Raw genomic sequence first — 24,752 nt, forward strand, 5'->3', positions numbered from 1 at the left:
ATGAAACAAAAATACTAAATCCTGAAATATAAAAAAGAGTTGAATTGTTATAGTTGTGCTTCATTTCTCTGAACAAACACACGCTATGGATTGAAGTCCCGTTAATGTTACTTATACACAGCCCCACGTGCTCCAGAGTGAGAGACAGGAACATTACAAGGAACAGCTACACAAAATGAAAACAAGTACCCAAGTAACTTGGGATTTTAGAAATTTTAAAGACAGACCATTCATAAACAAATCAGAAGTGCTGAAAACTTTTAAAGACCTTTGCATGCAAGGAAAGAGTACAAAACACCACTGCCAACAGTTAGAGTTCTAAGTAAGAGCAGTGTTGTCCAGATCTCACGACTCCAAACCCCACAGATCCAGGGGTCAGACTTCTAGCATAACTTTTTCTCCCTGTCAGCACATAAACCCAATGCTTTATGTTTCAGCTCTCTGGAATACAGATACATTGGTTCACAAGTGTCTTCAGAATAAATAAAAAAGAAGTTTTGTGTTTATTTGAACAAATGCAAGTTTGTGATCTTGGATCATGAGTATCATGCTGAAATTAATTGTTGTTATATTACTTATTCACAGTAGACGCTATAAGAGAAAGAGCAAATAAAGGTTTGAGTGCTGCAGAGTGTAAGCTGAATGTTCTGGCAACACGACCGCTGATGTGTTGCATGACTAACAAAAAAACCCCCGATGCTCTAGAGACTAGAGTCTGGGAATTTTTTTTTTTTTATTTTGCGCTTTAAAAAAGCATTTGTATGACTTTTTCTTAACATGCAATTTACAAGTTAAGTTTGTGTTTTGAAGAACAGTAAATTGCTCTAAAGCACTTTGTAAACATCTGCTTTTCAGCTGCAAATAAGAGAAAAGCAAGATGCAAATTCAAGTCTCATGGCATTGCCTGTACAGGACACTTCTTTACAGTTAGAAAAGAAAAGCATAGACACCAATGGTTTCAGGTTTACAACATAAACAGCTGACACAATACACATTGAAGACTGTTAACTGATTACATACATTAATCCACGCAAGTAATTTTGATGCATAGTTTTTAATGCAATTTCTTTCTTCATTACTCCAGCTGATGTTCAGTGCAGTTTCTGCTTTTTCTAAGAGGACCATAGGATTTCCTGGAACTTGTGTTTAAACGAGAAATAAAAATAAGCTTGTTTTCTGAAGCTCATAATAGGCATATGATACAGTGGGCTACAAAATGATATGTTGCACATCTTTTCACGTAAATTCCTAGTGATGATTTAGAACACCATTACATTTTATTTCACTGCAAATAAGCGAATTTTCATCAGGACCGATCAATTCAGACACAGGAAGTGTTTGTTAATTTCCTCATTTCAGTTACGTAATGCCAAAATTCAGACAGTACAAAAATTAACATTGCAAAGGACTTCATTATGGCTCTTTCTCAGTTAATATTTTGTTTCAGCTGTCCTCCTAAATTATTTGTTCTTTATAAACACATACATTGCTAGTATTCCATCAAAATGCACAGCTTCACATAGACAAAAATCAGGTAACGTAACTAAAAATTTCTGTTTCCTAATTGCTCCATAAAAGCCAAAGTATAAACATTAACAAGAACATATTTTATATTCCCAAAAAGAAGACTTCAGAAAAAAAGACTGGCCTGCTTAACAATGACAGCCTTATGCACATAATGTATTATAACAATATTACAATAATCTCTGAGAAAAAAAAAACAACTTTCCTTTCCTTATTTTTTTAGGCATTTTATACTAGGTCTCTGTTTAGACACTAGTCTGCGGTACAAAACCCCCATATAAGTGTGTAACGCATTGTACAAATATTCAAAGCCAGCAGCCCTTATTTCAGGATTCCTCGAGGCAGATCCTGGTGACCTTACTTCTACAAATAATATCTTCTGTGAGTAAGACAGGATTTGGCTTTAGATGCCAGATATATTTTTGAAGGTTCATCTTCTAGCCCTTGAGAACTGCCCTCCCCTCAAAGCAATTATTTCATACCATACAAGAGTTTTAAGAGAGCAGATGTGGAACATTTCCTGTGAATCCACCACCAAGATCAGTATGTTTCTCTTAACCCTTTGCAAAATAAATGGTGTAGCTTGCTCATAAAAATTCATTTGCTTACTCTTACTCCTCTAATATTCACAGTGAACGACAAGGATATGTGCAAGACCTCAGACGATGATTTAACTCCGTTAGGCATTCAAACAATGCACAGAGCTTGAAGCAGCTTCTACAAAGAGTAGAAGTAATGTAACTCTCAACCTGCAGCAAACCCCCCTTTGTTTCTTCATAAAAGGGAAATCAGGAAAAAACACCAGTTTTGAACCCATGCTTAGCTGACAAGTCAGTTTTAATGACCCAGCCTTTGCCTATATGGACTGCAGGAGCCCACAGCAGGCAATGACTGAACAAGGAAACCTTTGAGCCTGTGTCAGTACTGATGCAACAAGGTTCTTCTAGGAGACCTGGAACCATGTCAGCAGGTTTTACAAGGTTCTCGTGACCTACAAAAAGATGTTCTAATCAAAAAAATAGCTTGAAAAAGTTCAGCCTTATTTAGCACAAAACCCAGCCTACGCTTCTGTAACGGCCCAAGCCCAAATAAATTTCACTGCAGTACACTGATGTGGGTTTTGGGTATTTTCTTAGTTATCTTTAACAAATAACAGACTATTTAATCTCAGAAGAACATACTGGGAGTGGCTGTTAAAACAAAAAGGAGAGTAATCCAATGCCTTCCGCCTTCCCCCCCCCCCCCCCCCCCCCCCCCCCCCCAAAAAAAAAAGTAGCTTCAATGGGGAAAACATTTTAAATACAAAGGTAACATGATAGTCACACTGGCAATTTAGAACCCAAGTAGGATTAAAATGCTGAGGTGAGACCTTGAAAGACTATTTTCCTGATGAAAAGGAAATCTATAGAATTTCATATTTTCAATTGACAGAATGCCTGTGGGGCTAAGATAAAGAACTACAGGAACCTATGGTACCCACCAGTGAATACTGTCCTCACACACACTTCTACAGATTGTTCCAGAATTACTGTAGGAAGGTCACCTTTCTCTATTGTACATCTGTGGGATTATTTCAGAGGTGCACAAAGAATTTATCACTATTCCTAAACTGTACATGTAGGTTTTTTTAAGCTAATAATAAACATGGCAGGTAGTGAGGGCTAATGCAGCAGTCTGACAGAACAAAGCGTTACTTTCCTAGGAAGATTTATGATCCATAAATTCCCCAAAAAGTGTTGTACAGGTCACCTATGTTATAGCTAAAGACCCAAACACAAATTTATGCACACTTCCACCCGCTTCTGTACTGCCCACTTCTGCTCGCACACGACCTGAAAAAAATGAAGGCATTATATTCTCACCTGCCTGAGCTAAACTATGATGCAATGCCAACTCTTCTGACATCTATTGTTGAAGTAATACATTGCAGAAGAACAAAGAAGCAAATGCACCAAAACACTACTTAAATTACCTACTTCGGGAAAAACTTCCAATTGGCTAGGTGAATATATTGTATAGGTGAATTCCTGGCTTCGCTGAGGTCAATGAATATTGGAACAAGGATCCCCTCCTGATGTTCTCCTACAAGCCCCAAAGCCTGATCTTGCAAATATACAAGACAAGTTTAATCTTATTTACACAATAGATCATTTCCCTGTAATTGCCCAACTGGAGTTTGCAGAATCAGGCTTTTAAATATATACCTGAACTAGTATAGTTACAGATTTCTACCCAGTAATGAGCATTAATGGATTAAAAAGAACAAATCATAACTCACGGTGCATCACGATTTCTTTGACTTCCATAGGAGTAAGCAAACATTAACTTCTTTATCCATGCTAATTACAATTTCCTACTCAAATGCTCAAATTCCCAGTGCAGTTTCATTAGGATAAAATTCTCACACTTCTACTCTAGACACTTTTTCCTCAAAATGAATGCATTACATAAAGGTCAGTAACCAGTGAATACTTGGGGTTTTTTAATTGTATTTCTCTCTGGGAGGCAGAAGGAAAGCAATAAATAGACACAATTAGAAAACACAAATGGTCTTTGCAAGACAAATTTCAGGACTAACACATGCTGGCAGAGGCATTAACGTTCATTTTAAAAGCTGATAGTTCTTCATCCTAGAGTGTCTACATGCAGCATTACAAATTTGATATAAATCAGCTGCAGTGGCTAACTAGTTCTAATACAGCAGGTTACTCATAATTATAACATTTATCTTCGGCTCCGTAAAAACATACATGTTTTTATAGCCTAAAGATACATTAACTCCTGTATATACACCTCATTTTCCCTACCACAAAAGAAAATTTAGTTTTAAGGGTTTACAGTAAACAGGAACATGACAGGTCAAATTCAGGTCACCTTACTTCAAGAATTAATCCCCCTGATTTCAATGTGATTTATGCGAAAGTGAAAGAAGTGGTATTTGGCTGTGGTACAGAAAGCCAAGAATGGTACATCCAAATGAACTATAAGGAGTCAGAATGGAATTACTCAAATTACAGGCTGTAATTACTAAAAACATATTATGAAATTACCATGCTTATTTAAAAAAGCTAAACATAATTACCAAAATTATGTTTAGCCCAGATATTAACATTAGTATCTTTCATAAACACTTCTGTGAAGGATTTAATCACTAGGGACCAAGACCTTGGTGGTATGCTGGTTCCAGAAAAGACCATTTCCAGCAGATGAGACTCCTTAAATCAAATCTCAGGTTTTGGTTCAGAGTCAGAATGCCACCTTCCAGAATGCTAACCTCAGTTCCTAAGGCAAACGACATTTCCCTTTTTAATCTTTGATCAAACGACCCAAAAAATTAATTCCAGCTGGCTAGTGAGTCATCCTAAGGTTTGACTTTGCAAAGGAAGTTGAATATATTGGGTTCTGAGAATATTCAGTCCATTGCTTTTTCATGATATTTTATTTCGTAACGACTAACTGGAGTTATTTTAATGTAAAATGATACAACCTGATAAAAATAACACCTCAACTGGTTACACATTCCCAACTAATAAGTCATAAACAGCAATTTTTACATTCACTAATTAGCGGGATGTATGTTCCTGATTACATTTTTGTTAAACTTAGGTGTCAGCTTTTCCATATGTCCCTTCTGGAGGTCTGTAGTACTTTGGGAAAGCCATCAGCTGTATCATGTTGAATGCATACTTTCTGCATTTGACATTCTTCAGTACATTCTCTATGCGGCATCCTTCTCTAGTGAAAGGGGGAAAAAGTACAACTTCATGAAACACAGAATAAATAAATATGCTTTATTTGTTCATTGCAGAGTTTCAGCAACAGTTGAAGTAAAAATAACAAAGATTGAACTCTACATTTTTGTTTTCCACAAGTGATGATACATCTTACAAAATTAAATCCAAGGCCAGGCCCAGTACAGTTATTGCCCTCAGAAATAGGTGATAAGATTCCCCCCCTCCCCATATATTTGCCCTTGAGGCTTAAAGTTTTGGTAAAAAAGACAATTAATTACTTTAATGATACATTTTGTTTTAATTCCAGAAATATATTTGCCTTTTAAACCTTCTCAATAGTTTTTCAAATTGTTCACTATCTGTGTGAGAGTACACGTTGCCCTAAAAATGTGTAATCTAGGAATAAGGCATTTTATTAAGTCTGGCCCTAGAGATTTGTGAAGGAAAGTTTCATCTCTGCTTCATTTCCCATACGTTTGGCTTTGCAATGACAAAAAAAAAAAAAAAAAAAAAAGAGAGAGAATGGCTTTTCAAACAGCCCAATCCAACTATCTGCTTTATAAAGGAAGGATGTTTGTTCACATACAGTACAAAAGTCACAAGTGCCAAAGTGCTGCATCAAGACATAAACAGGACTTTGTTAAAAAGAATATAAAAGTGTCTTGAAAGCAAAAGCAACTAAAGCAACAATTACAAACAGGTTAATTTAATTACAAAACAGAACTTACTCTATTCCATTTAGTTACTTGACAGAAAAGGGTTAGTTGTAGCAAAGTAATAATCATTTGTTAAACAAAAAAAGATCCCATCAGCTAATAACAATGAAAATAACACAATGAAAGTTCAGTCTCACAAACCACCGCCCTGTAATATTTGTCTAGGGGTTAGTTTGCGCTGTGCAAATTCACTTCTAATTTTTTTTTTTTTTGTCAGACTAATTACTCTGGAAAGAGGGGTTCAAGCATTCAGGATTCCACACCTTCTTGTATACAGTGACAGCATTGTAAGTGGGCTTTCTTTGAGCTAATTACAGTGGGAAAGCTTTACCATGGACAGAAAGAGCAAATCAATTCACTCAATGCATAGTATACTTCTTAGAGTTCAGAAAAAAATAACAAAAACATAGTACATTTCAGACAATTTGTATCTTAAAGACAAATCCTTGGGGTCTGAGATTGTAGAAATATTACAGCATGATTCCTTTTTCTAAAGTTAGTTTGTTGCTGTTTGTAGAAAAGAAAGGAACACAAGTGAAGTTTATTGATATTTGGCTAATAGCAAAGCAAGACTTAAAATAAGCCACACAACCAGCAAGTGTGAGCTGACAAGCAGCAAGGCGACAGGATAGAAGTGTCGAGAAGTTGGCTTGTTATCAGTTAGACAGCCTGTTTCGGGATCATCCGATTCATTCAGTGCTCCCTGGGTCTGTCTGCTGTTAAACAGGGGAAGTCAGGAACAAACAGAACAGCATTTAAACAGCAAAGAAAGCCAACATGTAGGCATTTTGACAAAGAGAAACTATATAGCCATTTTGATGAAATAGCTTTATGCTAAGTACTTCCAATATATTCATTGTGTTCTACAGCTGACCTGGAAAGCACGATGGCTATGTGGCTAATACGTTACTGAGCCTGCTAGGTGCCTTGGAATAACATTCACAAGTTAACGTCAAATAACTCATGAGATGAACTATATTATCACTAAAATGAACATACACACTGAGCAGAAATGAAATAAGGAAGATAAAAAAATAGGTAAGGAAGCAAAGAAAAAAAGATGACGAATATGTCACAATGCAGCACTGACAAAATAGTGTCTCCATGGTGTTCACAGATTTCTCAGTCCTGCTTCACTATCTATTAGGAAATAATATAAGCAGAAATAGAAAGGACACATGCTCTTTTTTTTGAAAGAATTAACAACTATTCTAAAATAATTTTAAATGATGGTAAATTGACTTCTTAAAAAATTAATCAGTGTTGGTGACTCAGTTTTGAAGTCAACAGCAGTTCTCTGTATTTAAAGGCTCACACCTACATTTCTGTAAGAAAATTACCATGTGCCTTCCTTGTTCAGTCAACTTAGCTAGGAACTAATCGCTTCCAGTGAAGTTCAACTGAATCACCTAAGTTGCACACTCACTTCCCTACCAGAGCAGCAGAGAAACTTTCAAATCAGTGCCAGTCTTTTCTCCTGTAGTCTTGGTAGCTTCTCCACAAGTAGAATTATGCATACTTCAACTATACCTCTTAAATTCCTCTGAACTTAACTTCATTTGCATACACTAAGGAGTCCTGTTTATGGACTTCCTTTAGGCAGTAAGGACTGATAAGATTTTTGTTTTTCTATTTACTATGAATATTCTGTGATAAAAAGATAACTCTCAATTTTTCTTTGTGGATTTAAGAATATCCAAATATATCAGATTACAACGCAGTGCTTTTTCAGAAGCACATGTCCCAGGTATGTTGTTTTTTCAAGAAAGAAGATGCTGGCAGACCATAAGGAGGCCCCACTAAAAGTAGTATCACACAGCCCCAGGTCAGATGAGAAGGGTACATTGAAGACAGCAGCAGTCACTTCATCTCGCAGAAAAGCTGCCTTTCTGACTCGCATGTTAAAAGGCAATGTTATGTTTCTTGACCTTGGTTAGCAAGAAAGGTGCAAGAACTGCATCTACAAGTGGGATCCTAGGAAAGGGGCTGATCAAAACCATTCCTTCCACAATTTTCCTTTTAAAGCAGCCTTCCATAACGAGTTCTTAATTTCTTTCTTTGTTTATACAATCTGTATGTTACTCTAATAAAGAAGACAACCCATACTGGTTTAATAGCAAAATAAAAGATAAAATCCCTAATATTTTAATCTAGGCCAAAGACTGGTGTCAGCATGTCTGCTGCTTTTGGTCTACAGTTTTCAAGTGTCCATGGACAGAACTCAAACAGTATTTTAGACAAAATCGTCTCAGAAATTGTCAGGGAATGAAGCTAAATGTATGCTAAGCTGACTTTGTCAACACCAAACTTACACTGAAATAAGTAATTCTGTGTTCTGTATCAGACAACTCCAGTTAACACCTTAGTCCTAGGGTCCACCCCCAGAACTTCCTCTTCTCACAGTGATAATGTTACTATTTGTGATCAACTGATCCCAAGTCTTACACCTGTGAGGACTAAATATATTGCTCTTTGTTCATCTTCTCCTTTCTCATGTATTTCTACATACTTTTAGAACCATGCTGCTTGCTGTTTTCCCTTTTCCTTTCTTAATCTCTGCAGGATCCCTTTTGCACTGTCCCCTCACCCCCTTTCTACTCTTCAAGGTGAGCTTGCTGGTTTCAGCTTACCCCCATTATGCTCACAGTTGAGAGCCATACTCAGCCCTCATAGTCCTATCTATTCCTTCGCAGTCACAGAGCCCAGGTGCTTTTGGACTGTCCTTCTGGATGTCTTCCATCACAGACTTCATACGTGCGCCTATGGCGGAGCAGATGCAGGGACCAAACTCCTTTTTCTCTGAAAAGATCCATCTAGGCAGCAGCAAAGTTCAGCATTCAGTAAGTTTGCACAGCCACTGCGTTAGCCACTGTCAGGTACTTCATTCTGGAGAGCCTTAGCTTTGCATGCCAATAGTGTACTCTATGCAGGCTGAGCTACATGCTTGCAGCTTGCCCCTACAGGGATGAACCCACCTACTTCTGTGGCGTGCCTTGTTCTGTTTTGCCCCATATCTCATTGACAGTGTGACTGCCTTTTATCTATGTTGCTACAAGTCCCATTAGCATCGGTGAGATTTATGCAGATGTAATGATGGAAATACAGATAAAAGCCATTTGTTCTACTGTTGTTTTTTTTTTTTTTTTTCAGTAGAAAAGCCTACAGTACATTTGTTCTTTGATATGCTGAAAAGAATGATCAGTGTCTTTCAATATAAAAAGTCCTATCTTCCCCCCAGGAAAACCACAGTGAACAGCTGATGCACAGGGAGTTCTGTTCCACAAATTAGTCACATCATTCCATGCATGATTCAATACGACTTCGACAAAATAAAGCAAGTGGATCCAACTCCATTATTAGCTACCTAGGAACAGGCTGAGATGAATATCTAAACATGCTTTTAATTAAAGAGGAATATTTGATCACGGTCAGATGCCTTGCTAAGCTCTGCTAATACTTTTCAATGCAGTGCAGTGACAATGTCTTCTAACACATCTTAAAGTGTTTTCAGCAGTGACTAATGTGTCTAGTTAAACAAAGCGAGGCCCTACACTCAGCTGTCAGCAACGTGACAACGCTGCTTCCCCTGGCTCATCAAAACCTGTAGAAGTTTTATTGCAAACAGCATGCAAACAGCTGGTGCTATGTCAGCTGCATTTATTTGGCTTCTGGCTGACACCTAGCACAACCTGAACAGAGCAATACCTGACCCTATTACGGTGTGAAGGTACAGCCACAGTTTTGGATGTTCTCTCCATAACAAACCATATTCTAACAGCTCTGAACTCACACCAAAGGGAAGGAAGACAACTCTCAAAATATCCAGCAAGTTTGTACTTCACACACACAATTTTAAGAGGAATAGTGAAAGCTTCTAAACCCATGACATCTGGGGTCATGAGCACCTCTCTAACCTAAAGGACTATTTTTATTCATTTACTTTCAAACTGTTCATTTGAGGCCTACAATGTAGCATGAACACATCGTAACAGCAAGAGGTGCTCTAAGTTTAATGATGATATAACCATTTCAGTCTGCCTTCTGTCTCATATGGTGTTTTATCATCGTAAACTCCTATTGGGATAATGCTGCATGCCTATCAAATGAGACAAAGGCAGAACAGCAGGTATTTTCTCTTGATTTTAAATTCAGATGATAAACTGTTTGAACCTCTAAGCAGTGGAGCAGAGACAATGAAAATGGTGTGAGGAAAAAAGAAGCCTCTCAAGAGTCCTTATGAAGTCAAGCACACATACAAGGGCACATTCTGGCTTTTGATGATCCGTCACACTGACACCTCTGTGCAAGGTCTGTGGCGGAGATGCATGCATTTTAACACTTTGGATACATGCTTCTCTTATTAGAACTTTTCCAGCTCCAGCTATTAATGATACTGGGAATGCTAAATTGGCCTAAAGCAGCACTTCAGGTAGAATAAATAGGCAGCTTTCTATCAACAGAAGGATCCTGTGTGCTAGCAGTGACTTCAGTCTGAATTCAGGTCTGATAGCATGGGTATTTTAAGGGAATTCTCCATTTTTGCAGACCGACTCAAGCAAGCAGTTTCTGGGCCTGCTGGGTTTTTCTTGTCAAATTCCAGTGCTGACACAGAAAAATGCCAAAAGTGGGATGCTTCTCTTTAATCCCATCCAACAATATCAGCACAGATGCTTCTTCAAATAGAAGGGATTGTTAACAGTTCTCAATCTTACACATTTTTTCTTACCTGCCTGTTCTTTTTATTTAAGACTATCACAATCCAGAACTCCTAAGAAGCAGCTTCTCTAAAGACTGTTTTCAGCCCTCACAAAGATTTTAATCAGAATACTGTCTGCTTGCCTTAAAAAAAAAGTTTTTTGAGTGAAAGCAGCTTAATTTCTACATTATACATGTTACTGGCATTCACTGAAATACTTCAGAGAGAAATTAACTGTTTCAACATGCAGCACTACAATTCTAGAAGGTAGCCTTAACTTTTTCAAAGGGGAAAGATGGGATCCTTGTGAACATCTCCTGGCCGTTACAAAGATGCTGCACTATAACATCTAGAAGAATAAAATGTGATTCAGATGGAAATAAATAGATCTCAGCCTAGTCCTGGAGGATTGCTGAATCAGAACTGATCTCAGGTGAAAACCCATAAAGGAATATTTGACAACAACAGTTTATGTTGAAAGATAAAGTTGATACAATAAAACCTCCAACAATTGGTAAAAAAAAAAAAATAAAATTGTTTCTGCATGATTTCAAAATGGAAGATATGGGAAGGGAACCATTGGAGGCATTTTCTGTATCGATGATCTTTACGATAAGTATTTTTCTGATGCATATTGTTGTCAGTAAGTTGCAAATTCTTCCTCAAATCTAAATCGTATTAAATAAAGATGCTAGAAATCAATTTTTGCAGCTTATGTGATCCTATAATCTCTACTCTGCTTCAAAAACAACTGGCATTACTGAACTTGATGAGCAGTCTCAGATCGATGAATACTGATGAATTCAGTCAGTGATTTGGAGACAGCTGCCATTTAAACATACACCAGCAATAGAAACAACCTAATGTGTTTATCAAATTGTCACGCTACCCTCCCTGTTTTTGTTCCACCTTTTGTATTGCAACTTTTTTCCCTATTCTATGCTTTTGCCAGCACCCTCTATTTCCCTGCTTCTTTCTTCTCTCCCTATTTGGCTAGAACACATTACTTTTCTAGTGCCATTATTTAGGAAAGAAAAAGGAGAGCGCATCATATAACATGAGGTTTGTTCACTAAGTTTGACCAAACAGCAGACTCGTGATGTAGTCATGATGACATGACACCTATATCTTGAAAAACAGTTAATATACTGTAATTCAGGTTTTTTGCACTCAAAACTATAGCACTGTTACTATGGATTCTCAGGCTGTCCAGAGAAAAAGATTCAATTTTGAGGAGCTTGCCAGAAATCGCAGGGTGCCGGAGGCTCACTACACGGTACAGATTTTAAACACCATTATGGGTGGGCCATAATAGTTCAATTAAGAGCAGCAGATTAGTCAACACACTGCCTTGCAGCAGTACTTAAAAGAGCGAAGGAGGCATTTGGTTTCCATATACACAACCACATCCTGGAAAACCCTGTTGATTTATGGGATTGCATTGACAGACAGGGATTCTTCGGACGGAATGGTGAATTCAAAATTCAATTTACACAGTTGCTCTCTTTCCCTCTGCTGTGTTCATGTTCTCATTAAAGTCAAAGTGTCCACATTTCCCACCAAATTTCATCAGCTTAGCTGTTTTTTAATTTCCTGGGGCAAGTGAGAGGCAGGCACACCCTGCACCTGCAGGCAATAAAGCACAGCTCACTCCTGCTTTGGGCTATAGAAACATCTCCCTACAGTCCTGCTCTGCAGCATCCTTCCTGAAGGATGTGGAGTCATACAGTTTGAACATGGCATTCACAATTTATTAACTGATTGTATGTCGCCTCTAGATTATGAGGAAGGCATGAAGTTAATTCTGAGATAAAATTTAGGAAAATACCTATACTTAAAGAAAAAAGAGCACAAAAGCAATGCTCATCTCCTGTTTACTAGTGTGCAATGACAAATCATCAGAGCACCATTTGTTTGTTCACATGTTTACAGTTTAACAACAAAAAAAATATTTCCCAAGTTAGGTATTTTGTTATTTACCAGAATTAGAGAATATAGCTCAATTATTGTTTGGCACATAATAAATTTCCTGAAAATACAGTAGAGGTTAACTGAGACCTCTTCGTGACATCAGGCAGTACCTGGTAGTTTCAGCCCAGAAGCGGGAAGGTCTAAGAGAAACATTTTGACTTCTTGTTTGTGAATGCAATTTTTATTACAACACTGTCCTATATTAGAGAAAGGCAAAGAGAAAAATGCTGAAACATTAAATGCTAGATTAAACATTTTCAGTTTGTTTCGACAGCATTTCAGACAGATCTGAAAAACAGAAAAAAATTCCAGTTTGGATCATTCCGTCCCAAAACTGTTGGCTCACCAAAGAGCAAAACCTTTACTGTTTGTCCTTGTTTACTTCTAACGTACCATTAACTCTGAAGAACAGATGAAAGGGCAGCTTCAAGCTTTACATCTAATATGCACAAAACATATGCTGTTTGGTAATATACATCTCCATCAGCATTAATCCCAGAACTTCAGAAATCTCTGCTGATTGCAGAAGAATTAATGTTTTCCTTTGTGACTGATACAGAACACCTGCAAGAATGGTTTCCCCCCGCCCAACACTGAAGAGTAACTATGTGGTAAAATAGTAACATTGACACAATCCATGCAGTGAAAATATAATAAAAATAAACAAAACATTCCAGTTAGAATCACAACCCATTTTCCTCACTGCTGCTTTTGAGACACCTACAGTAGCAGTTTAAACCCACCCTCAGCAGCTCCTCGCCACTGCAGCCGAACAGCAAAACCAAGTACACGTTGTGTGCCTATGTCCCCTTATCTGCCAAAAGAGATTGCCGACCAGAGGCCGCCACACGCGAACAGTCCCTGGATTGTGCCAACTCCCAAACTCCCCAGGACCCGCCTAGGAGAGTGCTAAAATCAGCCTAAATTGTGCCAGGAAACATTTAATAAGTCCACTGTGTAAAATCACTGAGATCATATCCTAGAAACATTCCCCAGTGGTTTTTAATTTACAAGTATGGGCAGAGGCTTCAGGTCCTGAAAAGCCATTCTGGTAGCGGTGTGAGGGGTTGGCTTCAGAACTGAAAAGTGATGGGTTTACAGGAGAGATTCTTTTTTACTTGTCAAGACAGCCGAGTTTTTGAAACATGATTTTCACCTCCATTATACGCCAAGCAAAGGATTTGCTGTTTCATTCTACTATTTACCAATACTGCTATGCAGTGTTACACATAAATTCTACAAAGGCTTCTCTTTTTATCGAAAAATATGGTTCTCATAATCTTCCCAGACAGTCTTCTATAAAGTATTAGGATTACATACATGGGCAATTCTCAGGACAAAATTACAAAATCTTTCCTGACAATCTTCTCAGCAAAGTTTGAAATTCAATCCAACGTGCAACCAATATTAAAGCAAATGGGATCTATGTCTTTGTGCAGGAAGACAACAAAAGAAAAAACCACAACCAACCCATAAGATCTTAGTGATCTGAGCATCTGTGAAATGGTGACGACTACAGCTTTCAAGTAAGTTCTGAACATACAAGACATTTCCCTTCCATAAGGTTATGGCACTAGCATAATTGGTTAGTGAGTCACATTTATTTCCAGTCTGTTTCTGTCATAGCAAGGGATTTTTACCCAGGATGTGATTATACATTCAGCTCACATAGCACAGCGAAACATAAACCCATGATAAATTCTCTCTTTCATATGTCTAATCAGGTTTTAAATACTTTCTGTTGACCATGAAAAGTCTTCATGAATCACCTCTTTTCTCTTGGCAAAGATTTTTTTTAGCCTTTTTTTCCTCCATGGTAAGGACAGGTGGCAAATCTGATTTAAGAGGCAGAAAACACTTGCTGTACAACTAAACAGTCATGCATAAAGAATGATGCTTCAAAACTGACATTAATTTCTAGATGTTGAAATCTATGGGTAGGGCGGCAAAATTAAGGTCAGAGAGAACTGTTGGCGTAAACAGAGGATGACTTAATCTTGCATTTGTAATTTGGGTAATTTTAAGTGAGGAGGGAGTTGAACAGCAGTAAGTATAAATTTCAATATTGTAACTTAAGTGTTTTATACCTGCAACTTCAGTTTGGGATATACAAAAGGAGGAATGTGACTGCTTCTGATTAACGACACCAATTCACATAATCTCTTCATGCGATGAACCAATGTGTGAGTCATAAAATAAATCACAGGAAGGATCTGAAAACTACTCTTCCATTTCAAGTAAATAATGCCAGTTCATTAATTCCTTTCTACAAACATACTGATACTGTTTTTTTAAAAAACACATTAACAGTTTGAGATCTGATCTGTTCTGATCCCAGCTATTCTTTGAGCACTGTACCACACACAGTACATGGGTGTATCTATGCAGGGGGAGTTAGTGCACAATTAGGTTCCCCAATCATGAAAACCGCACCTAAACCTGATTTTAGCTGGTGCACAAGTGCTGGTACCAGGAGCACTTAACGCAGCAAAGAAAGCTCCCCTACTTAGGCAAGGTAGGTGGCTGACCAAAATGACCTACCCAAAAATGCACAGGCTGGGATACAGACTGTAGCAATCTGGAGACTGCACCCCGGCAGTCCAATCACTAAACCACCTTCTCTTTTCCTTAGAAGCTTGATTTTAGTCGTAACTAAGAGTTCTATAAAATGCAAGCAACATCCTGTTTGAACCCCATATGCACTACATTTTCCACCTACTTCCTTCAGAGCAAATGACAGGGCTGGGCTGAAACTCTCAGGAAGTGCCTTGAAAGCGTTTGTTGTCCCTTCTGGTAGGGGGTAAAACGTAGAGACTTTGAAGAACAAACCCTTTCTATGGGAAATTGAGAGAGTAGATGTGACTGTTTTCTCTTTACTGGTTTTGTTCTAGCACCTATTTAGAAGAGGGCGAAAGTTTTTAGAGGCCTGTTCTCAGAAGGAAGCACTTTTCTTCCGCAAGTACCAAGGAAGAGGACTGAAGCTGAAATCTTTTAAACAATATATTTGCATATTTTATAAGCCTTTTCTCTTTCTCATGTTTGTAAGTCAATTTTCATGTTGAATGCTGCTGTAGGTTTCTCAGTAAGTTTCAGACATGCTTTTCCAGCTCCCTTCATCGTATCTCAAAAAGTCACTGTTAGTATAGACCATCACTTCTTAACCAAAAAAAAGCACTGCACTGATGGGGAGAGTGAAGAGATGAAAACCCATACAGTTTTTCTCCTGTGATTTCCATAAAAAATGACCTTTTGAGGATTTGAGATGATGATAGACTAAAGATCCAATAAGCAGTGTATTTACCTCCTGCATCCCTAAGCCTTTGCTAACAGCAAGGAGTAAACAAACAAATATAATACAGGGACAAGTATCTTCCTCTCTATAATAATGCTACATTTTCCTTACTCTTACAAAGAAATGAAGGACATGGTTTGGCTCAGTGCAGTCACAGTAATTCACAGTTTGCCAAAGACAAACCGCAGCTCTCAGGATATGCTCTATGAACTATATTCAGGACTCCCCAAACAGAAAAAGAAGAGTTCACTACACTGGGAGTATCACTTAATGATGATGTAAGTCACTAACAGATGAAAAATAATGCCAATTTACTTCTTCACCTGGATTGAACTATTTTATTTTTAAATCAGTTTTTTTTTCTGTATTGCAGACTATTCTCTGAAACATGCAATCAGTAGTGAGGAAACTTTCTCACCAGAGTTAGCAGACTTATGTTAATGCCCTTCAATTATCTTGTAACATATCCCACATTAACCTCACTGGGAATGATAGTGCCTTTCTAGGCTGGTGAGATGTGCCAGCTTTCACAGTCCTGTCTGGCACTTCTTCAAGGCCAATGAACTATGGAAAAGTGCAGCCACCTATTCTAGTCTGAGCAGTCTCAGACCAGCGTCAGTCTCTAGCTGCTCTCGTTGTCTTTTGGTTGATACTGCGTTTCTGTGGCTGCTGGACAGCACTTACAGACTTCTAGTAACTAAACAATTTCCCTTTTTTGGCATACATTTACTGCACTTGTAAGAACACAGCAGAGACCAGGACTTTCAAACTGCTTAAATTACCCTCTGCCATGAACGCAAATATGTAAGGACAGGTATGCAAAGGTTTTTTTAAAACATGTCAATCACTCTCACAGTTTTACTCTCAATTAACCTTTACTAAAAACTAAATCAGCTTTACATCATCTCACCAGAGCCCAGCCAACACATGGAAACAATGCTGGAATGATGCTTGCCTCATTTTGTTAGTTAAAAATAAATTCTGTAATGTGCTATTAATGTGCTGCTACTGGCAGCTTAAATAAGATCAATATAACACAAAAGCTACAATTACACAGCAAAAGTAATTTTTAAGAACTATCACTGCCAAGCTACAAGTGCCTTTTGTTATCTCATTGATATACACAGGCGGCAGAGTTTGCTTGTGCACTGTTTATGTACCACTAGGTTAATAATATCCTTCCTACTCTCTTACAATATGGTTAAAGCAAACAAGTAGCAGAAACGCTCTAAATTATTTTTGTTCAGTTTAGCTCTTTGCTAAAGGACGGCAGATATGAGATTCAAACAAAGCTAAAGGCACATGAGGGCAGGCCAGCGATTGCACTTGTCAGACAAGTATGTACATCCGTGCAGACAGAATATTTGGTGCATGAAATCATAAATGACATCTTCCCAGCTATGGTACACAGTAATGAAATACGTGCAGAACACTGTAGAAAATCTAAAACAGGATAATCTATCCTAAGCTGGAATTACTCACAGCTAATGGAAATATCAGTGGAAAAATGACAGTTTTACATTGGCCCAATAATGTTCTCCTGAGTTCAGAATAATTAACAGCTGAAGAAGTAACAGAAAACCTGAGGGCAAGGGAAGAGTTATCTACCAAACATCTACTTCCCTAAAGAGGAGGTGCTCTATTTAGAAATCTTCCTCTCCCTTACATTCATTGAAACGATTAGCTGCATATTTTCACTAAGGAACACCAGTTATAACTAAGTTATTTTACAAAAATAAATATATCAAATCACAATGGTAGAAAAATTAGAACGTTCACTGAAACACTGAAAAAAGTTTTGAAAAAACAACTTCTAGACATCTGATTACTTAAAATCAGTAAATATTTGCAGAATTCATAGTGTTCCCAAAATTCTGTAAGCTGAAATAGGTTTGTGTCGAGAGGAGCTATTAAATAAAAAATAAATCTAAAAATATACAGAAATGGCAATTTACAATAATGGCACTTCAAGTACATTGCTTAATGGCTACCGCTCTCTATATAAACAAGGAGACTGACAAAAGTGGACTTTTACCCCCAAAATACCAAAGCATGCAGCAGTTATTTTATCATACAAACTAAGCCAATAAATAAAGGAAGCAGCCCAAATGTGGTAGTGGCTGAAAGTCACAGCAATTTAACAGTGCACTCTTAACTTATTTTATGTTTTTTGTTTTTAAATAACTTCTGGCTTCCCTGATGCCATGATAATAAATAAATTGGTACCCTCGTAACAAATTCATGTTTAAAACACAACAGGGAGGGTGCTGATGCCAGCAAAATCTCTCAAATGCTAAATTTTGCCCTCCTATCTTTATTTACATTCAGCTGTTTACTAGGATAAGTACAAAATCCACTTCCAAGATCTGATCCAAATCCTTCAAAAAGCAACACATCATATAGTCCCTAACCTGGAGCGGCAAGTCTTTAGGTGGCAAATTTAAGAGCCCAGGCTTCCCACACGTCTACAGAACATCCACAGGATGATTCAGAGGCCCTAAATCAGGTCGTTAACCACCCTCCAAGGTGTGTACCAGGAAGATGAATTCTTAACCCAGACATTCATACAATAGGTATCTAAAGTTTTATGATAGAAACAGCTTGATTATGAGCATTGCACTGAATTCAACAGGTTTGGCAAAAAAAATCATTCATGGTTAATTGCCCAATTTTTTTTTTTCCCCATCTTTACAGAGCGTTATGATCTCTGGCCCATACTTGTGCTACTACTGCATCACTTACAAAATGAGCCACACAAGCCTTGGCTTTTCTTTCCAGCACCATAAATGTGGTGGAACATGATGGCTAACAACATACACTTCCAAGCTTACTTGACTACAGACTATTTTTAAAGGACAGTCTTGATTTTTCTATGTCATGGGAAGAAAAAAAAAAGATTTATGAGCAAGCAATTGTCTGGTTTGGGCTACATTACAATGTGGTACAGAACATTAAGCTTTGCAACAAGATTAAATGTCTTTTTATTTCTCTTTTGGCATTTCATACCCAATGGAGTATGGATAGCAAGTTTAAAGTTTTTATTTTTACCATAAAAGATCATTTGACTTTTTCTGCTGCATTGTAATACGTATTTCATTTAATAAACTTCATAATTAAAAAAACCCTACTAAAACCACTTCTCTATTCAAGGATTACAATTCAGAAGGGGTTCATTTAGTTGCATTAGTTTTAACATCTGTGTTTTAAGTTGCAGATAGCTTCGAAAGTAGCTGTTGAGGTAATACATTGCTTCATTTACAAAGGAAATTGGATGCTTAATGCATATTGTAATGCAGTAATAACAAAGTGGTAGTGTTTGCATAAAGCAGCCCACCGTAATAGCAGGTGTTAGCCCTGCCTGGGAGGTCTTTTGACTTCTGCTAGCCCAGTGTGGGCTCGTTATTCGATCTGGCTATATATTATCATAGAGACCAGTGAAGTCCACTCCACAGAAAGCCACATTTGGGAAGGTTTGTTACCTCAATATGTGCCTAGAAAAGCCAAATGCACAGAGAGAGGATGCTTTTCATTTTAACTAATTGTGTGGACTATTAGTGGAGAGCAGACTGGCCAAGAAAGGACCAGCCACAGCATCATAAAGATCTGCATTTCCCTTCCCTGCTCGCGATACAGCTGGTGCGGCTGCTTGAAGTGCGGGGACAGGGCAGGCCCCCCCGGAGCACTCTGATGACAAATTTCTAGCCAGCGTTTGTTGCTGTAGTTTCCTTGACGTTGCTAGAGCTATTCCAGTTTTAGTTCAGATAAACGCTGTTTCTTAATGAGTATATTAAACATATGTGCACAAACCAGTATTTTAGAAAAGACACACATGTCCAAATTCAAAGAATTTGAGGGAGACGGTGGCTGTTATCACCACACCACCCACTGGACTGCACAGCTCGGAATGTGAAACATATTTATGAGTTTTGCTTTCCAAATGGTTTTAATTGGTTTGATCATTTTCTGTTTCAGAGGATCAGTCTCTGCCTTGCTAGCTCATTATTTCCTAGAATTATGACATCATGATAGTCACAATGATTATCTTCTTTTGGATATGTATTTAGGTAGATCTGATTCACCTACGAGCTGAATTCCAAATGTTCTTACTATATTAACTGTAATAGCAAGCAAAGCAGAAAATTTCAGTTTTTAATCTGCTGAAGAGACAACACTCTCAGAAGAGAACCATGTCTGGAAAATACCTGTAAGTGTGCCTCAGCGCCTGTATAAGCATGCTAGAGATAATCAAAACAGTGAGTTCAAGTTCATTACCACCTCATTTCAAGTTTTACCTTGGAATTAAATTGAGACTGAAATGAGTTTTGTTATCCCTATTGTGCTGCACAGAGGAAGATTCTTTGTGACAGCAGGAAGAATGATTGCCTTTGGGACTGAAACCATAGAATTGGAGATACCTCTGTCACAAAATAATTTTTAAAAATTCAGCTAAGACTACAAATACCTTTCTAGACTACTGTGCTGTATGTTTGCTCGGCATCCTCTTACCAGTGAATACTTGTTGTCTGGAAGTGAGAAGATGTGTCTGATTTGAAAAATGCTATTACACTCAAGTTTCATTATCCTCCCTGAAACACCAAGAACAATAGCTCCATCACATTTTATGAAGCGACCAAATTTTCCCAGCACATCTGCTTCAGTAAAATCTTCATCTACAGACAAGCCTCTTCACCTGAAGATAGTAAAGCTACAGGGCAAGACAGAATATGAAGATCTCAAGTCTTTCAACTAAATTTTAATTGCCAGTCAAAGCACACAAAACAATCAGAAGCCACAGTCATACAGAAATAAAGTACTCTGAAAACTGTTTCTTGTGTTGTAAAAATATTTGTGAAGTTTGGAACCCATTTCTAAAAATTCGTTTCATTAAGTCACATAATAAAACAGCAACATGTGACAAATGAAATGCACCAATTCCTACATTTGTACATTTTCTTTGACTGTAATTACGTGTGCGCGCACATTATGTGCTATACCATACAGACCAATATACTTAGGAGGCAAAACGTTGCTGTATGCAATGTTGCCTTGTCAAGGTACCACCAAAAGGTAATTTAAATCCTCTTTAGCCAGAGAAATATTTTACTGACTTTTAATCTACCAGATTAAAATTATACCAATTACAGCCAGACAGACAAAAACCTTGGTCAGAAAAAATACTCTAATACTTCTGCAGAGCAAAGTAAGCACGAAGCGTAACATCATATCCACCCTAAGGGCTTCATGAAACAACATAATTGTCCCTTCAAGAAAGAGCAGAAGGAAGTAAGTTGCAATGAGAACACAAGACTATTTTACAGAATGCAGCAAGGCAGGTTAACAGAGGAAAACCAATCCTACAGAAGGTAAATGAATATCCTGTACTTGGCGGCATCTCTTGGGCCACTTCCACTGCACAAGAGGGCAAATAAATAGCGCAACAGTGGTCTTACACGTACTAGCTCACTTTAAGAATGAATTCAAGTAGCATCTTCACGTGCCAAATGATGTTAATCTGTGTAACAAAACTGTCAAACTACATCTAAAGCAATTGTCTGCAAATTTGCTGATAATACCATTGTAGCAGTAAATTTCTACAGAGGAAGAGGACATAGGAAGCAACCTTCTCCCTTAGGCAGCAATGTGGTAGAAAAGCAAGAGAGGACTTCATTCAGTACAATGCTGAGGAAGGACTATCCACCAACACTCAGGATGTATACACACCAGTTCAGCAGTGGCCGGGGGCGAAAGAGGCTTAAAACGTGCAGCCAGCACTGCTGCGTGTGGTATGTCAGCATGAACCCGAGTGGCAAAGAGTGGGAAAAGAGAAATTTTTTATTAATGTGCAGAATAGTGAGTGTCAGTAAGGCAATGAGCCTTAAAAGCATTGCTATCACACATTCAAGTACAGCAACACAGCTTTTATTTAAAATAAACCAGACATCAGAAGAGTTTCTGTTTAAGAAAAGTAGATCCAAATTCAATTTTCAACAAAGGAAAACACTGTGTGGTCGTAAGTGACCTGACATCATCTATACCATCCTTCTCCCATTGAAAATTGGAAAAGATACAAATGCATTTCTTTATCTCCCCCTCTGGCTTATCAGTTATAAGCTTTTTGAGTCAAGAACATTTGACATTAAGAAGTGTTTGCACATCTGCTCAAATCTCAGCTCTTGACATACTTCTAATGCATTTAAGTTGCAATTATTAAATGAAAGGCATTTAGTACATACGCAGCTTACCACATTAGCAGCTGATACTTGGGAAAGAAAGTGGAGAACACAATACTAATAAGAAGCGATAAGGTATTAGAAAGTGTCATATTTTCTTCAGGAAACAAATTCATGTTACATCTTTTTTATTATAAGATCTTAAGTGAGAGAGAAGACATCTTAGAAATATCCAGCAACTTAAACTAGTAGCAACATATAAGTAGGACAGAGCATATTCTAAGTGCACACTGACAACAACAAAAGGTGGAAGAGCAAACAGTGAACATGTCAAAGGCATTTTAGAAACTCATGAATCAATATTCTAATCAGTTAAAACCGATGTTATGAAAGCACGCTCTTCTGAAATTCCAGAATCAATTCGTGGACCTTTGAGAATGAGACATTATTGTAACTGCTTGTCTTTTAAAGGCACTGTGATGATACTTTGATAATTTCAAAACCAGGCAATAATGCTTTTGACAGGGTGCCAGTTTAGCCACTTTGATTAGCTTTCCTGAGGCATTCAATGTAACAGCCATTTTATTAGCCAAAATAAACTGAGGACAGAGATCATGCTAGTCTTGGTTAAACTAAGTGAGCTAAAAAACAAAAAACAAAACACCACAGCAAAACACCAAACCAGACTAAAGGTGTTGACTTTTATTTCCTGGCTGAAATGTATAATGAAAAATATTTCACAACAAACTACTGTGACACTCCCATCTTCTGCTTATCACACCACCACAAGGCAGTTTGCTGGAAGTTGCTCAGCAAACTTTCCTGTTGCTGATTACTTTGTATTCCGTAAATGCTCCACTATCAACAGTTGTGAATGAGTTATAAATTGATTTAAATTTTTTTAAAAAATCAACTACTTTGGAGCAGTGAGGAGTGATTTTTTGCAGAATATATATAAGAAACAACATTATTTTGACAGGAACGACACATTTTCATCAGACTTGCCAGTTTTCGCAAGACACAAACTGTTAATCAGAAGATCCTAGAGCAAGGTCTTTCTTATAAATATGTAACTATGTGATCACATTGCTTCTTATTATTTTTTTTTTTTTTCTGGTAATCTAAACAAGTTCTTCATATCTGACAATACTGACTGTTGACTGGGGTGGGTCTGTGGCTGAGGAGAAAACATTTATTTTTTTAAAGCTCAGTAGCTCACTGATCTACTGCTGATAACAGCTGCTGCCTTTTTAGTCTGTCTTCTATAGAAGCAAAGGTTACATGTTAGAGCTTGGGGTAAGGGGAAGGAAGATGTATCTGCATATTCTTGTAACCTTTGGGCACATTGATTGAGTTCAGCTAAATTTAAATGACAGATAAGAAACCTTAAAGATTATGCTTTCACCAATGTAAGGAAATACAGACAGGCTGCAGAGAGACACTGTCCAAGGTGGGGGGGCTGTAGCATAAAAATGAAACTGCTTATACATCAGGAAACCTGTATGATGAATGAGAGGAGTAGAAAGAGGAGGAGATTTCTTATAAATGCCCAACTGTGGAAAAACTTCACTTGGGCCTCAGAGAATCATTCCCCAAGAGAATCTATAATCATAGAATTATAGAATCATTAAGGTTGGAAAAAACCTCTAACATCATCAAGCTCAACCATCAACCCAACACCCCCAGGCCTCCTAAACCATGCCCTGAAGTGCCACATGTACATGTTTTTTGAACACCTCCAGGGATGGTGACTCCACCACCTCCCTGGGCAGCCTGTTCCACTGCCTGGCCACTCTTTCAGTGAAGAAATTTTTCCTAATGTCCAACCTAAACCTCCCCTGACGCAGCTTGAGGCCATTTCCTCTTATTCTATCACTTGATCCCTTGGAGAAGAAACCGACACCCACCTCACTACAACCTCCTTTCAGGTAGTTGTAGAGAGCGATAAGGTCTCCCCTCAGCCTTCTCTTCTCCAGGCTAAACAGCTCCAGTTCCCTCAGCCGCTCCTCATAAGAGCTGCTCTCCAGATCCTTCACCAGCTTCGTTGCCCTTCTTTGGACACGCTCCAGCACCTCAATGTCCTTCTTGTAGTGAGGGGCCCAAAACTGAACACAGTATTCAAGGTGCGGCCTCACCAGTGCCCAGTACAGGGACACGATCACTGCCCTGCTCCTGCTGGCCACACTATTCCTGATACAACCAGGATGCTGTTGGCCGCCTTGGCCACCTGGGCACACTGCTGGCTCATATTCAGCCAGATGTCAGCCAGCACCCCCAGGTCCTCCTCCACCTAGAAGTTTTCCAGCCACTCTTTCCCCAAACCTGTATCATTGCAGTAGGCTGTTGTCACCCAAGTGCAGGACCCGACACTTAACCTGGTTAAACCTCATACAATTGACCTCGGCCCATCGATCCAGCCTGTCCAGATCCCCTGCAGAGCCTTTCTACCCTCAAGCAGAACAATACTCCTGCCCAACTTGGTGTCACCTGCAAACTTACTGAGGGTGCACTCGATCCCCTCATCCAGATCATTGATAAAAATATTAAACAAGAATAGCCCAAAACTGAGCCCTGGGGCACACCACTTGTGACCAGCCACCAACTGGATTTAGCTCCATTAAGCCATAACAGGATACAGAAAACTTCTAA

The 24,752-nt window shown here is 38.2% G+C and overlaps 1 protein-coding gene across 6 annotated transcripts in view; it reads right to left on the reverse strand.

Annotated features, from left to right (window-relative positions):
• Positions 1-2,773: 2,773 nt before the first annotated feature.
• INPP4B (inositol polyphosphate-4-phosphatase type II B) overlaps positions 2,774-24,752 on the reverse strand; it is a 338,027-nt gene continuing 316,048 nt past the window's right edge. For all 6 annotated transcript variants that reach the window (XM_064450242.1, XM_064450240.1, XM_064450243.1 and 3 more), the window contains one exon: positions 2,774-5,259. In XM_064450242.1, the coding sequence (XP_064306312.1) occupies positions 5,127-5,259 (133 nt within the window). In that variant the 3' untranslated portion in view covers positions 2,774-5,126. The remainder of the gene's footprint in view (positions 5,260-24,752) is intronic.

Source organism: Phalacrocorax carbo, chromosome 4, assembly GCF_963921805.1.
Source record: "Phalacrocorax carbo chromosome 4, bPhaCar2.1, whole genome shotgun sequence".
Classification (NCBI taxonomy): domain Eukaryota; kingdom Metazoa; phylum Chordata; class Aves; order Suliformes; family Phalacrocoracidae; genus Phalacrocorax; species Phalacrocorax carbo.